The sequence below is a fragment of the Diachasmimorpha longicaudata genome, chromosome 5 (genome assembly GCF_034640455.1).
Source record: "Diachasmimorpha longicaudata isolate KC_UGA_2023 chromosome 5, iyDiaLong2, whole genome shotgun sequence".
Classification (NCBI taxonomy): Eukaryota; Metazoa; Arthropoda; class Insecta; order Hymenoptera; family Braconidae; genus Diachasmimorpha; species Diachasmimorpha longicaudata.
In genome coordinates this window covers 8,707,172-8,725,037 of record NC_087229.1, presented here as the reverse complement: position 1 = coordinate 8,725,037, position 17,866 = coordinate 8,707,172, and the positions used below count along the sequence as shown (strand labels likewise).

Sequence of the window (17,866 nt, the reverse complement as noted above, 5' to 3'; positions counted from 1 at the left end):
GGCGATTGAGTTTAGGAACGCACGTTTATAAATGACGATGAATATCCGCCATTTTTGGCACTTCAGAACGCAAAACTAGATAGTTCTCGTGAAACATGACTGAGTATCAGTTCGATGTTGTAATGAAATTTTGCGTAAGGGTTGATTAAAGTATAAAAATTTATAAATATTACAGTTGATCAAGTGTTTTGAAATGAGCTCGATACATTTTGTTGTGCATCCGCTGCCAGGCACTGACGATCAGCTCAATGATAGGTAAGATATTTTAGCACACAATAGAATATGGCTCCTCTAATCGTTGGGTATCACGGGCGCAACGATGTGAGCATCCTCGTTTTTTTTTTTCGTGACTCAGTGAACATATTTCAGATTGATTCGAGATTCATGCCTACGACTCCCTCGTTTCTCTAATATTTCTCAAATGCCTCATGATAACTACCACCCATCCCTTGATTTTACATCACATCTACGAATCTCGATCGTCATTTTCATATTTTTATTCCATCGACCATCGTGCATTTCCCTATTAGATACATAATAATAACATTGATTCCTCTCCTCAATAGCATCAGTGCATGTTCAATCATTTGCATGTTACTCATCATCAGTTAATTATCAGCAATTCAGGGCTGATTAGATGATCCCTATTGTTCATTCACTATTTGACCATGTTCACTCGGTGAACCTCATGTTGATGTCCACCTATTTTTCTGAATCATCATATCTCGAGAGTTTTTCAAAGAATTGGAGTTCTGGGTAGTGATGGTAATTTCTGGATTATTTTGTGCTTCATGTTTGTTATTTATTTAATTGTAAATTGGATGGTCTTTTCAATTCATATTACATACATGTATGTAGTGTACATCACATGTTATACATTATATCCGGTGGCTTGTTTCACATTTACATAGACAAATATGGTGGGCATTTTCTTCGAAGTATATATATAGGCTTGCACGAGGTGAGGACCCACTTCAAACCCCCAAGTTTTTCGAAAAAACGTGTCTTGTCGTTGATAACTATCGTTGAATTTCCATTTTTTTTTTTTTTTCATAAAAACCAACGCATTAAACATTGGTCTTAGAATTATTGGGTTATGCCCTGCTCAAACTCCTGAAAGGGGCTGTCTCGTGGATGGTATATATAGGCGTGGATGAAACCATGAGGGCTTGGTTATGACACCTATATGCGAGTTAACACAACCATGCACATGGCTTTCCATCTCTAATTATTATCGATACGTAGTTGCTATTATAATCACGTTGATAATAAATGTTTGTGCGGTGGTAATTAAACTATTAATTCAATTAATTGTATTACAGACTCAAGGAAGTGGCGGAGAAAATCAACAAATATGGCTATGTTACACCACCAGCGTTTAGCGGACTTAAATCATCCGTTAGGCGTATTGTGGTTGGACCATCTCATATAGCACTACTGATGGACGACAATAGAATCTGTCGTGTTGCGTACACTGTTTTATCAGATCGTCTAGATCTTAATAAAAATGAACCCAACAGAAAGTAAGTTACTATGGATAATAAAATAACCTATTAATTTCTATTAATTTTTTCATTACATGACAGTTTATCAGCATGCAAGGCATTTCCGTAAAGAACACACCATAGATTCAAGTATTTAAATAATTAAATTTGTTAATTAGGTTGCATAAAAAAATATCGTGAAGATTTAGGGCCACCCCAATGACTTTTTGCAGCACGACTATTATTTTTTTAATTTACTTCTCAACTTTTAATCGGTTTTCTAATGGTTGAATAGTATAATTGAAATTCAAAACGTGAAAATAATAGAATCATAAGGAAATCACCGGAAACACAGGGTCAAACGGGGCTCGAATTGTAGCTCTGGTCTTTGCCTCCAAAGTCGAAAAGTATTTGAACAGTACAAAAAAAATTAGAAGCATTAATTCAAACTCACCGTTCCTCCTAAGTTCATACCTTTGGTTAACATTTTATTACAAAACTGTTGCTTTTATTGATTCGGATTCAACAATCGTGATGTTGGTCACTCATAAGGTACATTTGATTTATTTCTAATCTAAAATTATTTCCCCTACTAGTTGACTTATTGCATCATCACAATGTTGCATTGTTTTGAGGCTTTTTATCTATCAATCGCCTATTTATTTAAAAAATAAGTAGTTCCGAAAAGGAATGCTAAGCGACATGTTTCTTTCTGGTAGGATGAATTTTCACCAAGAATTATCCCTCTCATTACTTTTTATGAGTATTTATTATGAAGGTGATGCAATGCTTGTTAAGCCTGAACACATTGATCTGTAGTTCTTCCCACTTCTCTACTGACTCCATTTTCACACGTGAAAAGAGAAAAATGAGACATTTCTGGAATGGCAACTTCCTCCATAATTTATTACGTGTCAAATACATATCTCCAATATACATCTTTCGGTTGAACTCTTTTTTTATTAAATAAAAAATCAATGAATTTGTCAAATAAGAAAAAAAATCAATTTCCAGCTCTGGAAAGGGTCACGGCGTTGGCAGTTCAAACTCTGGACCGAGCGGCTCTGGAGGTGGAGGCGGTGGTGGTGGTGGCAGTGGAGGTGGTGGTAATGGTAGTAGGACAAGTTTATCACGGTCGAGAGCGCGATTAATGCGAAGCAGTTCAGCAATACGTGGTGGTAGTGCTGGTGGTAGCGGTTCAAGTGGAAGAATCGGACCACCTGGTGTCATCATGGGAGGTGGTACAAGTACAGGGGGTGGTAACAGTGGTGGTGGTAGTGGCAATAGTTCAAGACCAATTGTATCAGTACCAGCGCCATTTGTACCTGAGGATCTAATATCGCAGGCACAAGTTGTACTGCAGGGAAAAAGTCGTAATCTGATAATACGTGAATTGCAACGCACCAATCTGGATGTTAATCTGGCTGTCAATAATTTACTATCACGTGATGATGAGGAGGGTGATGATGCTGAAGATGCAGCTGACAGTTATGTACCAGAGGATTTGATATCACTGCTAGATGGTGGCTTTAGTAACGAACATTCAGTCATCATTGACGCTGATTCGATGTTCTCAGAGGATGTTTTTGGATATGGAGTTATGAGAAGTCGTGGAAGTTCATCGAGACGTCTTGGAGTCGAACGTGATGGGCCTCTCGAGAGAGGATCTGGAGAGCGTGATCGGGAACGAGACAGCTTTAGCAGATGGCGTGATCGTCAATACTATGGACCACGAAGATGGCTTGAAACGGCTCTCAAGGATTGTTGGGAGAAAGATCCAGAGAACAAGAAAAAAGAAATGGCTTCACAGAGTCCACTGTGGATTTCAGAAGAGCTCGAGTGGTGGCACGAACGTAGCAGTGAGCCAGCACCAAAATTTGTACAAATAGCAGCACTCTACAGTGAATTAATTGCTATATCATCAACTGGACAACTTTATCAATGGAAATGGGCTGATTCTGAGCCATACAGAAATCTTGATAATCCAAATGTACATCATCCAAAGACAGCGTATCTCGGTCTAACTGGTGAAAAAATAGTCAATATATCGGCAACAGCGATACGTTGTTCAGTTAGTACTGAGAGTGGAAAAGTTGCAACATGGTTGGACGAATTGCTTGGGCATGTTTCATCGCGTTTGGAGCATCCAGCACAAGCATTTACTGAATTTACACTCGATAGAATAGTATCTCTACACACATGCGCACTGTACACTGTCGCCAAATTGGAGAGTGGAACATTGTATTGGTGGGGTGTATTGCCATTCGCTCAGCGCAAAAAATTGTGGGAAAAATACAAGGCAAAATCTCGGAAAAATCGGCCATCTTCGTCAACATCAAATATCCTATCAGCAGCTGCTGTCGCTGCCGCTGCTGACATCACCTATGGTACCTACGTTTGCATGAAAAATAGTCCCATCTATCAGCCAGGTGCTATTGGCTTCACAATCGCCAATGGTGTACCTAAAGTTGGACAATTATTGACAGCAGCGTGGAATTTAGACTCAACGTGTCGATTTAAAATTCTACCTTCCATACCCTCAAACATCGAAAAACGTTCAGATATAGCTAGCAGTGCCGGTGCTACAACAACAACTACAACTGCAACAATTAATACAGCTGCTGGTAGTGGAACTAGTAGTATTAACAATCTCAATCAAAATAGCTGCAACAATACCTCCAGTAGTAACAATAAAAATTACAAAGAGACTGCTGATAGACTGGATATGCCACCACCACCATCACCAGCATCGAGCACATGCAGTGATACTGGGAGTATCGTTACATCAGCACCTGGTAGTCATAAACGACAGAAACGATTGACACCACGAACTCATGATGACACTGAAACTGAGAGGAAAGATGAGGAGGATTGGCACCTGAAGGATGTTGTCTTCGTTGAAGATGTTAAAACTGTTCCCATTGGGAAAGTTATCAAAGTAGATGGGTGCTATGTTGCTGTGAAATTCTTTGCTAAAGATTCCAGGGAAGGAAAGGAGAAGGATAAAGATCTACTGAGAGAGAAGGATTATCCCAATACAGTGTCGTCAGATATAAAGGATTTGACTGCTGAAGAATTGATCAAACTCCTGGATGATTTTCGATTATTGAGAAAAGATGAGTTACAAGTTGTTAAATCATCAGTTAATTCTCGGGCTCCAGATTGTTTTCAACGAACACCTCGCAGGGTGAACATTGCAGATGGTACAACAGAGAGTCTTCTGACTGTTTCCACCGATGGACAAGGAATTCATGCTATTTTAAAGAACAGCAATAGTAAACTTAGCTATGTTGTATACAATCTCAGCACAGGAAGATACGTGCAAGACTGCTACTTACCATCTGAAATTTCTTCATTCATGGGCCTCGATTCCCAAAATATAAGTTTAACCAGTGCAGGTGAAAATTCTGACTGTTCAATGCTCTTGCGCGATGGCAATAATACAATTTATCCCATTGCTAAGGACTGTGCTGATGCTATTCGTGATCCCAATTGGTTAGATTTAGTGCCAGTGACGTGCATCGGTGCAGCAACAATTCCAATTCCCAGTTGCTCAACTCTACCAACTAATTCAAACAATCTGAAGAGTCAAGTAGCTGTTATTGCATTGGTCTTTGACAATCTGTTGCTTATGCCAAAAATTCTCCGATGCGATTACGATGGAGTTAAACAAGTTCTTACAAGTCTTGAGCATGAACAACAGCAGAAAAACAACGGCGTTCAGAGTCAAATTCATGCAATTCTTCAAGAACGTTGTGATGGAAATAGAAACATCCTTCTAGCCTGTGTGAGCATGTGCTCACCCTCATCCAATAAAGACAATGATACAATCAATAATGGTGGAGGTGGTGTGGGGGGTAGTGGAGGTGTAGCAAGAGAATTGGGGACAACTTGTCAAGTTGATGGGAATTCAACACCAATTGAGGAACCAATACCACCACTGAGTTGGCCACCAGAGTTGGATAATACGTCAGGAGAAGAGGACAGCCTATTGAGTATTGGTGCAGCAAGTATTTCCATGATGAACAAAGCGACAGTGGGAAATACTGGACCAACTGGATCCAGTCCAAACAATACGAATAATCTAAACAATACAAATAATACGAACATAAGCTACATCACCGATTCAACTGAGCGCAGAAACAATGCTTTATTAATTCTGAAATATTTGTGCGAGAGTCCGGTACTAGCCCCATACATCAAGGAGCTATTAACTGGCAAAGATGCTCAAGGCCAGACACCACTCATGCTTGCTGTGTCTGTTCGTGCTTATCATGCAGCTTTAATAATTCTCGACACAATCCAAAGAGCCAGCAAAGATCCAAAGGAATGTTCTTCTATGATTTTACCAGCTGACACAAGTCCCGATCTTTCACCACTATTCGTTACATGCTGCAATGACACGTGCTCTTTTACGTGGACAGGCGCTGATCACATAAACCAAGATATTTTCGAATGTCGTACATGCGGACTAACCGGCTCCCTCTGTTGTTGCACTGAGTGTGCTCGTGTCTGTCATCGTGGTCATGATTGTAAATTGAAGAAAACATCGCCAACGGCCTATTGCGATTGCTGGGAAAAATGTAAATGCAAAGCTCTCATTGCTGGACACCAAGGGGCGCGTTATGATCTTCTTTGCCGACTTGTCACCAGTACAGATCTTGCTACCAAGATTAATTCACGTGGAGAGAGTATTCTTCTGTTTCTCGTTCAAACAGTTGGTAGACAATCGGTTGAACAACGACAATTCCGTTCAGGTCCTAGACAACGTTCAACATCAGCCAGTAGGAAGACACCATCATCCGATGGTTTAGGTGGTGCTGATTCAGAGATGCCTGATCATGATTTGGAACCACCGAGATTCAGCAGAAAAGCCCTGGAGAGACTTCTCAATGATTGGCCTGCTGTTCAATGTATGATTATGTCTGGAGTTTCTGATAATTCTCAACAAGATCAACTTTTTGGAGATGGAGCATTTACGTCCGCAACTCGTCAAAGTGGCACTGCCCTTCTTGATAAATTTACTCACACACTTTTAGTGAAAAGCACATCTGAAATGTTGGACACGTTATTAACAACGCTTATTCGAGAATTGGAGAACGATTCAATTCCAGGACGTCAGGAGGAAGCTAATATCGTAGCACGCAGATTCGTACGTTCTGTAGCAAGAATTTTCGTGATATTCACTATAGAAATGGCACCAAATACTACAAAAAATCGTAGAAGCGCAACACAAGCTACTCCACCTCTCATTAAATGTCGTCGAGTTTTCAGGGCTCTAATTAAATTAGCTGTTGAAGAGCTCTGTGAAACTGCTGACTCTTTGATTGCACCAGTCAGACTGGGCGTTGCAAGACCAACAGCACCTTTTACACTTACAAGTTCAGCAATTGAAGTGATTAATGGCTCAGAAGAGTTATTCTCTATTGAACCACTCATACCCCACAGTGCACAGACTCTCGATCCAACTCTTGATGCGGCTCACGTTCAAGCCAATGTCGTTGCTAATAATAATGTTGGAGATCGTGCTGTTATGGATGAAGGATCTGATGGCCCAAGTGGAGTTGTCATTGATGGTAGTAGAGATGGTGGTGAGCCAATGGATCTCGATGGTGACATCAGTGAACACGAGGTACCCCCAAATCAAGTGACACTTGGAGAGGTCGATAGAAATGGAATTGGACGGGTTGAACGAGTTGGTGGTATTGCTGGAAGTGAATCAGACACAGAGCTAGATCTTCTTGCTGAAGCAGAAACAGAATCTGATTCAGATGATAATCACAGCAATCAAGATGCTGCCTCAGCGCAGAGGAGTGTTCAAACTGGCGCGACAGCTGGTTCCGATGGTGGTATGGGATCAATTTTACTCTTCCCTGAGGATGAGTCTGGGGAATCGAGTCAGCAGGAAGATGATGAGAGTGAGGCAGGTGAAACTGATGAACAGGATACTGAAGAGTTTCCCATTGGCGATGAACAATTGGAAAGAAGGAGTGGATCTTCAGCTCATTTACACAGAAACAATCTAGCTCCAGTGTCCATGCAGTGGGCAATCAGAAATCGTGAATCCAATCCTCGAACAGCGGGACTCCGAGTCACTGGTGGAAGTAGTATGATTTTTATTGATCCTTCATCTATGAGACGTTCAACTGCCACATCAGCAGTTGCTGCTTCACAAGAACCAATCACAATGGGGACAACTGCAAGTTGTCTTGCTAGAGCTTTTGGAATTGTCATCAGAATGATTGCTGATTTATTGACGATGATATCGAATTATAAAATGAATGCACCTGCTTTACCGAGACTCATGGAAGTTACATATCAAGATGCTGCGAGCTTACAGGTAAGATAATGCTTCAATCGATAACTTCGTTTCCATTTTATTTCCATGAAGCGTAGAGTCACATTTGACTTTAGCGCGTAGAACGAGCCAAAAATGAAAGACTGCGAATAGAATTTTGATTCTGGATTTTTTTTTTTCATCGGCAATGGGAGAATAATTGCATTGAAATCTAGTTCCCTTCATAATTCATCAAAAAAACGTTTTATTCTTGTACTGGCAGATGTATCTTGAGGGACATTTAAAACCAACCTGGGACTGGCTTATGGTAGTGATGGACGCAACAGAGGCTCAATTACGTTTCGGTGTATCACTAACTCAAAGTGCTGATCCAACTCATCCAGAGCATCCACTCAACAATGCATCATCAGCATCAGGTGGTAATTTTAATGGATTACTCAACTCTGCGGCTCTGTCACTAACGTTACAGGGAAACACAGGTCGAAATCAACGCAGTGGTATAACCGCTGCATCCGCCATGACACCAACTCAAGGCTCAACGAGGCTCTCAGTTGGTTTTACAGGAGTTGGCGAGCCTCCCAGAAATGCACGAGAGCGTGAAGGTATTTTTTTAAGTTTATTCTGATTTTTTAAGAAGGATATATTAATCGAAAGGAAACTAGTTATTAGAATCACTCGCTAAAAGTGTAAAGTTAAGGACCTGGGTTAAGTTACTACTTATTTTATCACCAGTCCGAACAAATCGTTTTCGCTGCTCCCAGATAACGCGTCTCCCGTTCATCTCTCGTAATGGTGAGCTTTCACTTGCGAGAAAACCTTAATTGTATTTCCTCTTACGCTCGTTATCATGAATACTTTGCCCCTTTTCCTCACATATTCACACATTTAATGAATAATTCAGTAGAGGAAATCGATTCGTGTAACCGCAATATAAGTGCAATTGGATACCAGTCGCTTCGATGTTTTTCCATCAATCAATAGGGGTAACTTAACGAGCACCTTGATATACATGGATACATTACATACATTAGACTTCCGTGGAATTATTTTCTATATTTATACGATATTCCGTAACCTGTGGAATCGTCTGTCCGTCTCGATGAACTCAATGACCTTAAAGTTTGCAGTTAATAATTAAATAATCGCGTATATTTGTTCAAGGAGGCGATGCACACTGGGCCCGACGTGAGTTCCTCTCATACTGTTTATCCTTGATGCGAGCTCACAATGGAGAACATAGAGATAGTCTACCAGTCTTGGATGTATCAGCACTGCGACATGTGGCATATGTTTTTGACGCTCTTGTTTACTACATGCGGTCTCTCAACGAACCCTTGGGCCCATCACGGAGTGACAATCAGAAAGAAAATGCAGTACATTCGTATGCTACGTGGAACGATCAGGATGAAAATGACAATGAAGAAGGCGACGAAGATACTCTCCACGGTAGCAACGCAATGGAAACCGACTCAGTCGATTACCCTGATTTACTTCAAGTACCGACTTGTGGCTCGGCTAATTCCACAAATTCAGGAGCTGGAAGAGGTAGAAAACACCCATTTTTGCAGAGATCAGATTCAACTCTATGTTTAGGATGCCCTCCATTGGATCCATTTGAAGCGAATATAAGTGAGGCTCTTCCATTGGCTGATCAACCGCATTTATTACAACCACATTCGAGACGGGAGGATCTTTTTGGTGTACCTAGACAGGCTCTCGCTGGTGGTTCAGGAACAAATCAGAATCCATTCGAGGGACTCCCAACAAGGTTAGGCCTTTCAACCCGTACAGCTGATAATTCAGGAAGCTTTGGTCAAGTGATTCAGCAAGGTCCCAGCGGAAGCACGATGGCTTCATCATCATCAAGTGAGACACCACGAAGAAGTCTCGCAAGTGAGCCAGGATGTAGTAGACAAGTGCCAGCGTCAGATAAACAGAAATTGTATTATCCTCTTAATGACAGCCAGATGATGATGAATGAACAGATTGACAGAGCACCAATTATTGTCTCTCCGGGTAATCAAAGTGACATGGCACCTAAGCAAGTGAAGAGCGATTGCAAAGATTTGACAAAAACTGGTAGAAGTGTTATTGTGAGAGCTGGTGCTGCTGCAGAAACAAAAGCGCCAGAGATATTGGTTGTACCAGTGACTGATACACAGGCTGAGAATGCAGATGAGGTAGATCCAGCAACAACTAGTCAAGAGATATCAGCTCACGAGACTGTTGAAACAAGCCCCCTTGAATCGACAAGATTAACTTCAAATCCAGTTAGTACAATTGGATCCAATATATCCCACAACATTCTCCTTGGACGTTGGAGGCTGTCACTTGATCTATTTGGTCGTGTATTTATGGAGGATGTTGGACTTGAAGTTGGATCAGTTGTATCAGAATTGGGAGGTTTTCCAGTTAAAGAAGCAAAATTTCGTCGAGACATGGAGAAATTGAGGAATTCCCAGCAGAAAGATATAACACTATCGAAAATTGAACGGGATCGCACGCAATTACTGGTGCAAACAATGAAAGAACTGAATACTCAGTACAATCTTTACAACAGAAGAGCATCAAATACACCACCATTGGCAGTTAATCGTGTGAAAGTAACATTCAAAGATGAACCTGGTGAGGGCTCGGGTGTTGCTAGAAGTTTCTACACTGCTATTGCTAATGCCTTACTTGCTAACGACAAACTGCCAAATCTCGAAGCAGCCCAAGTTGGCTCCAAGTACTCGCAGTACAATGTTTTGCAAAAATTGAAGGGCCGAGGAGAGCGTGATCTTCGACGACAAAATCCACGTGCATCTGCTAAATATCGAGAGACAAGACGAGCATTGTCATTCGAAGCTCGTTCATTCCATCCGTCAACGACACTTGCTGATGGTGCTAGTGGTAGCGGTGGTAGCAGCACCAGTGCTTCATCAACTGGTGGATCTTCATCGAGTAATCATGCACTGCCTGCTGGTGGGAGCCATGGCAATCATAATCTGTCGAATAATGAGCATTTAACAACGCATCAGCAAAATCTGGGTGATCGATTGTATCCAAAAGTACATGCATTGAGACCAGCATTCTCTGAAAAAATAACTGGAATGCTGTTGGAGTTGACGCCTGCCCAGTTATTGATGCTTCTAGCCTCCGAGGAAGCATTGCAACAAAAAGTCGATGAAGCTTATGAATTGTTACACAATCATATTCAAGACGTCACGAGTGAGGCACTGTTGGATCTTGATGTTTTTAGTTTAACTGAACGATGTGCTAGTACTAATAAGAAAAAAATTGTTGATAATACAATACTTGATGACGTTGAGGATAACGCCCCATTATTTTATGCACCTGGTAAACGTGGCTTTTATACGCCAAGACAGGGACGAGCAAGTTATGAACGATTGAATGCATTCAGAAATGTGGGCAGACTTATAGGGCTTTGTCTATTACAAAATGAATTATGCCCTATATTTCTCAATCGCCATGTTATTAAATATATTCTATCAAGGCCCATACGATTTCACGATTTGGCATTTTTTGATTCTGTTATTTATGAGAGTCTTCGACAATTGGTTATCGATGCTGAGACTAAAGACAGTAACAGCCTCTTCTCAACACTCGATCTTACATTCAGTATTGATCTATGCCCTGAGGAAGGTGGTGGATCTATTGAACTTGCACCAAATGGCCGTGATATCGAAGTTACTGCCACTAATGTTTACGATTACGTACGAAGATATGCGGAAATCAGGATGATCAAAGCACAGGAGAAAGCACTTGAAGCAATGCGTGAGGGGGTTTTCGATGTACTACCAGAAGGTGCACTAGACGGCCTAACGTCTGAGGATTTCAGGTTGCTGCTTAATGGAGTTGGAGATATCAATGTCTCGGTTCTTATATCATACACATCGTTCAATGATGAATCGGGAGAATCCATGGAGAGACTCGTTAAATTCAAGAGATGGTTGTGGTCGATCGTCGAGAAGATGACTCAGTTCGAGCGTCAAGACTTGGTAAGTAACAGTGATACCCTAAGTATTTTCCATACCCAAAAGCTATCTGTCAATGTTTTTTTACATTTCTTTCTAATGAATCATACCAGAGATGATTTTTTTCTTTTTCTTATGTCAATTTGTTATTTCAGGTTTACTTCTGGACGGGTTCTCCAGCCTTGCCCGCCAGTGAGGATGGCTTTCAACCTATGCCGAGCGTCACCATCAGACCGGCCGATGACGCGCATTTACCAACGGCAAACACGTGCATCTCACGTCTCTACGTTCCATTGTACAGTTCACGCCACGTACTTCGTCACAAGATACTACTTGCTATAAAAACTAAGAACTTTGGATTCGTATGAAGTGTCAACTTGACTAGCACGTGTATGCCCGAAGTTTCATTCCCTCCCAGCCAACTATTATTCAATTATGTCTCGTCAAGCCCTCTTCAGTCCCAACTCCCCACCTCCCTCGGCCCTTTTTTTTTTGAGACCGATCGTGCATGCGCGTGGTGGTTGCTGATTTATCCGTAATTGATATATAAGGAATGAAATGAAAAGTTGTATGTTGTTATTTTTCTTTTTCCTTCCTACATAAAGAAACAAAATGAAAAAATATTTAAAAAAGCAAATTTATAACATTTATAAATTTATATGGTGTAATTATGATTTTTTTTCCTTTTTAAATGAAGTGGTCTTCAATTGTAATAAGGTTTTTGTGTTAAAGTGTCATATTTAGCTCTTATAGTACCCGAAATGAAATCGTGGATAAATAAAAAACTAAATTTAACAAATGAATTGAAAATCGATTGATATTAATTGCAAACACAAGATTTCAAGAAAATACGAAAGAACAATGTATGCTTTCTTAGATATACATATATCGGGATTATGTATTATAATGATATCCGTAAAGACTTCATTCTCGAAAAAATTAATGGAATGACGAATTATCACGTGCTCCCAATCCCAAAATTCCACAACTGGAGAATAGAAAAGTAGTAAACGACCAAGAGAATGATTTTCTTTTTGTACTGTGTTTATTATAAAAGAAAAATCCATAAGCCTTTTTAATCAATTTTTAGGTAGTGGTGGGTCAATGATGAAATTCATACGCGTGATACAATGAAAAACAAAATTTATTAGGCATATATATCATCAGATGTAAAATAAGATGCAGACTGAAAATTTGTAGATTTTTAAGATGGTTCTTCTTTTTCTGTAATACGTCATTTTACAGGAACGGGTTACGCATATGATGTTGATAATTCGGTTCTCAAATGAAGATAATATCCCAGCAATTTATCAAATTTCCCGAAGACATTGAAAGAATGGAAGAAAAATGCCGTATAATTCCTCTCTATTATGTATTTTTTTCCGTATTAGTAATAGATTGTAATTGATAGAATAACGTCATTATTGTGGCTCGAGATTCACAAATGGGTTTTTGGTGATAAATTCAAAGAAAATGACTGACAGTGTTGTTGCTTACTCGTCCCACTGGATATTTTCAGAGATTATTTTCTCCTCTCGACAGAATAGGCATATTTTTTAGTATTGAAGAAAGTTTCATACAGAAATACAAGTTGAAATATAATTTTCATATTTAATCCTTCCCCCCGTTTCAATAATTGAATGATAAACTCTTTTCCAAATTTCTTCATCCACTCCATTCTCAACTGTCTGTAAGTTTTTCTTTTCTTAGAAATAAAATATTCCGACTTCACAAGTAATAAATATATGTTCTCGTATAGGAATAAACTGAAACCGTAGAAAATAATGTATCACTATTGATTCACGTGAAAAAAAAAATTTAAAAAGCTCTGGCTTTAATTTATGTTTCATCTTTTTTTTACTTATTTTTCTGCTAATACTAATATGTATAATAATATAATAAATCTCATTATTTATAAATTTCTAAAAATCGTAAAGTTATATACAATAATTATATTATTCATTATTATGATTAATTATTTAATATAAACTTATTTACAATGTTTTTTTTTCTTTCATGTTCATTTTCATCTGATTTGACATTAGTCCCCTTATTGACCACTTGTTGAATTATTTTGGGGTAATTTATTTGACGATTGATTCAACTGCGCCAGTGTCTCAGCAGTCGCGTGCGCCTTGAGAATCGAATTTTCAGCCTCAAGTTGATTTATGCGATCCATAAGCTCAGCTATTTTTTCCTTCAATACCTCCACTTCCTCTCTAACCGCAAACATCAGATGACTTTTAACCAAGTCCTATAAATAACAAAAAACATATAATTTTATAATTGTACTTGGATGTTTTATCGATGAAAAGAGTCTTGATAATCTTACCATAGCCTGTTCAATTTTGTTGTCGATGGCAACGGCACCTGTTCCCGACATACTGTAAATACAAATATTCAACATGAAAAATCATCCAGAGAAAAATCCAACTGATATAACAACGATAGGCAAATAAAATCAAACCTTTCATTTTCTTCGAGGGTTTGGTGGTCATCAGTCGATTGTGCTACCTCAGCGAGGCACTCTAGCAAAGCAGCATCAGCAATTCCAGACACCGAGTCCTGCTCCGTGCCGTCCGGATGGAAATTCATAGTCCCGATGGCATTTTGACAATTTGCTGTCGCTTGGGGATTAACACCCGTATTATTAGCATTACTAGCACCTGGAGCTGTCGTTGCTGCTGTTGATTGTTGCGGTGGTGTCGCATTAGCAGAATGTTGACCACCAGATTGAGGAACCTGATGTATTTTTTGCATTCCTTGGATTCTTTGAATTGTAGCTATCGAATCATTGATTTGGTGCTGATTTGTCTGGGACTGCGATTGATTGGCGGATTGTGTTTGTCCCTGATTCTGAACCATAATATTAGCCTGATTAGCTGCACCTGGCAATGATTGATTTTGCCCAGCCACATTAACATAGCTATCCTCGTTGGTGTGGCTAATATTTTGTTGTGAAGTTACATTATTATTATTAGTCTGCGGTATAATGGGAATAGAGCCTTGTGGCATACTCTGTGGTTGTCCCAAATTGTTAGCATGCGTTGGTTGCAAATTAGAGGGCAATGTCGAGCCTTGGGCTGGTGGAGGGGGCTGTTGTTGAGTTCCTTGCTGTTGTTGCTGAGCTGATGAATGAAAATAGGGCTGTTGTGATAATGTGATACCGGATGCTGTTGGATTACGCTGGCAATTCTGTGACTGAAGTGAATTACTAGCGACAGTATAACCGGCAGCTTGATTGTTCGAAATACCAATTGAACCGTGCATATCTTGATGCGTAGCATGGCCATTCATATCAACAGCAACAGTTCTTTCGTCATTTGTCGATGCTGTATTCAATGGTAATATAACTCCATCGTTGACACCGTACGATATACATACTTGATTCGGATCAGTTGTCTTTCCCGTATTAATAGCATTTGTTTGATTGTTAACAGATGTATGATCTAGGTAATCCATACATGTCCATCTGCCTCTTTTGAATGGCTCAGTACTTTCAATTTTAACAACTTTGAATCGTTCATTTCTACCGTGCGATACACCGTCACGTATTGATACACCATCTGTATCTTGTTTAGTATTACTCGATAGTAAATTGATGATATTGTTGTCGGTGACTGATGCCAATTCGAGTGCATTGATGTTACTGTCATTGCTCGAATTACTGACATTACCACTTGGATCAGATGGTACAATTGCTAAACCGTATTGGGACGACGTTGGTATAACTGGTGCTGTACTCAGTGCAGCATTGCTTGCATTGAAAAAAACATCGTCTTTTGAGAATGTATCCTCTGAGTAACTTGGCGTTTCAATATCAGTATTTTCAATTCTTGAATGTTCGACAGAATTATCCTCACCGTGTGACTCATCCAAATCATCGTTCGAATCCTCACCGGCATCATTGCTCATGCGACTTCCAACCGTAACACTTGTTATTTGAAACGATGATGTTTTCTTTCTACATTGATTATTATTTGGCGTTGATGTTAAATTATTACCCGATGGTGTTATACAGTGCTGACCCAGTTGACCAATTTGACCCAATCCTTGATTTTTATCATTATCTGCGATACTACCTCCAATCCTTATTGTTTCAGATGTTGTGCGATTAACGGGAGCTGATAATTTTTTATTACCATCCGTTGTTTTGTGCGTTTTTCTGTGTACATTGTCTGCCATTATTCAACAAGCCACCCACCCCTTGAATTATACAAAATCTTCAACATTCGTAATTAAAATTCATGACAACTGTGTGTGCTCCCCTTTCTCTCGGTCGTCTTTTCTTCCTTCTATCTTCTGCACATTAGTTGTGACATCGTTGTTATTCGTTTTTATTCTTCTCTTCCTTGTCGATTGATACTGATGGATGTATATATATGTGTATAGCCTCTTTTATTTAATTCATCTCAAGTCAATTAACTTGTTATTAGGGAGCTATTAATTTTTACACTGTTGGCTACTGAGCCGTTAACCATTAGCCACGATTTTGAGGTTTGGAAAAATATCATATCCTATCTCGTCATTTTATTACATTAATGATTTCACAAGTGATGACAGTTCACCATGTCATTTTATCAAATCTTCACTTGTCCCTTCCTCACTTTAACCTTATATACCGTTCTCTCTCTGTTTGTATGCACGTTTATTAGTTCCTCTCTGTCTTCTCTTACACTGGTTTACCTCTAATACCAACTACCACCCTTTGCTCTTCTCTCTCCTCGTCGACACTTAATTCATCAAAAATAATTAAATATATGGGTATATTTTTTTTCCACTGTACCATAAGCACATATCCACGGCCAGCTGGTGACTCAGTAACCATCAAGTTATCGTTGAAATTTTTAATTCATCGTCCATGTTCTCTGCTTTTCTCTATCACTCCCTTATTCTTGTAGTACTGTAGTAGGAGGGAGGCTTAAAAGCAGGTAAGCAGTTTAAAAATGGCTGCTCAATTCATTCGTCCAATGACCACAGAATGCTTGAGTTTATACAGAGGGGTAATATTCAACACGGCATGGACGCCCGATAGACAACCTAGGGTCCCTAGGCCACCTATATTTCCCACTGACTTTACTTCACAGCCATTCAAATTCTGTACGAGATAACTTTCATAGTTTTACCCAATTCAGTTGAAATATTCTCGCGAATTGAGACCTTGGGACATACAAACTCTTTGGGTATAGAATCAAAAAATTCTCAGGGCAGTTCACAACAGCTCTGAGAATACTCAGTATCACATGTGTTAGGCCCAATGCTGGCGTCGTCAGATGAACATGTTGGTTCGATCCACCAATTGAATTTGGAACCACGACTGATCCTCTACTCCTTCGGATGGAGAGAGTTGTCAAATTTGTAATAATTTGACTGTAAATGCCAAATAAAGTGCAGTTGGAAGCCGACAACTAGTTTTCACGGTATGTTCCCTGGTCACTCAAAGTACTGTTCAACTGAGAGAAGCTAAATTCAAACTGTCTCGGTCTGGATTCGGCAGCAGTTAATATTTGACTGACAGGTCTTCGTTTACCTCCAGCAAGGATACGCAGGCAATCACTTGTTATTGGCGTCGGAGGAGGGGCGTGGGGCGTCAAGCCTTTGGAGACGAAGGGATTACGTCGGTCATTTTACAACATCTGATTGTTCCCAAACGCCGGTTTCCTGGCCTATGAGTAATCCCCTTCCCCTTATAACCGTAGATTTCAATACGAACATGAAACAGGTAATTTGGTGGTCAATGGTTATCTTCTAATGCCTCTCCCCCCTTCCCGGAAGTTTTGCTCATATTTCATTGCCTTTTTATTTTCAAAATCAATTACAAATATTTTGTAATCTGTCTAAGCCGCTGGATTGCACGAATGACTAATTATAGAGGTCTCGTTACGACTTTACCCAGCCCAGGCTGAAGTAGCCCATACTTTCTTTAATAAATCAGCTTTGCTACCGCGCAGTATATCGTACGTCACTCAAACGTTTTTTGATAATTGTTGCTGAAAAACTGGCCTTAAAATTATGTAAGGTTGGAAAAATATCACTTCAGATGTCAAGTAGACGTCATCAAGCTCGGATCGAAGAAATACTGATATTTTATTGAAATATATTCTGAT

General features: G+C 39.7%; 2 protein-coding genes across 5 annotated transcripts; one reads left to right on the top strand and one right to left on the bottom strand.

The window, feature by feature from the left end:
• Positions 1–51: 51 nt before the first annotated feature.
• On the top strand, positions 52–12,569 carry LOC135162805 (E3 ubiquitin-protein ligase UBR5). Of its 4 annotated transcripts, none has more exons than XM_064121671.1 (7): positions 52–255; positions 1,323–1,523; positions 2,499–7,824; positions 8,045–8,198; positions 8,262–8,384; positions 8,947–11,783; positions 11,915–12,569. In XM_064121671.1, the coding sequence occupies exons 1-7, from the start codon at positions 194–196 to the stop codon at positions 12,125–12,127; spliced, it is 8,916 nt and encodes a 2,971-aa protein (XP_063977741.1). In that variant the 5' UTR covers positions 52–193; the 3' UTR covers positions 12,128–12,569. The 4 variants fall into 4 exon arrangements, with proteins under 4 accessions (XP_063977741.1, XP_063977740.1, XP_063977739.1 ...); XM_064121670.1 differs by having other exon boundaries at positions 8,944–11,783; XM_064121669.1 differs by having other exon boundaries at positions 8,045–8,384.
• Positions 12,570–12,885: 316 nt separating this feature from the next.
• On the bottom strand, positions 12,886–17,479 carry Bun (bunched). Its single transcript, XM_064121672.1, has 3 exons — positions 14,227–17,479; positions 14,092–14,143; positions 12,886–14,013 (listed from the first exon to the last, which is right to left on the bottom strand). The coding sequence occupies exons 1-3, from the start codon at positions 15,942–15,944 to the stop codon at positions 13,810–13,812; spliced, it is 1,974 nt and encodes a 657-aa protein (XP_063977742.1). The 5' UTR covers positions 15,945–17,479; the 3' UTR covers positions 12,886–13,809.
• Between the last annotated feature and the right edge of the window lie 387 nt (positions 17,480–17,866).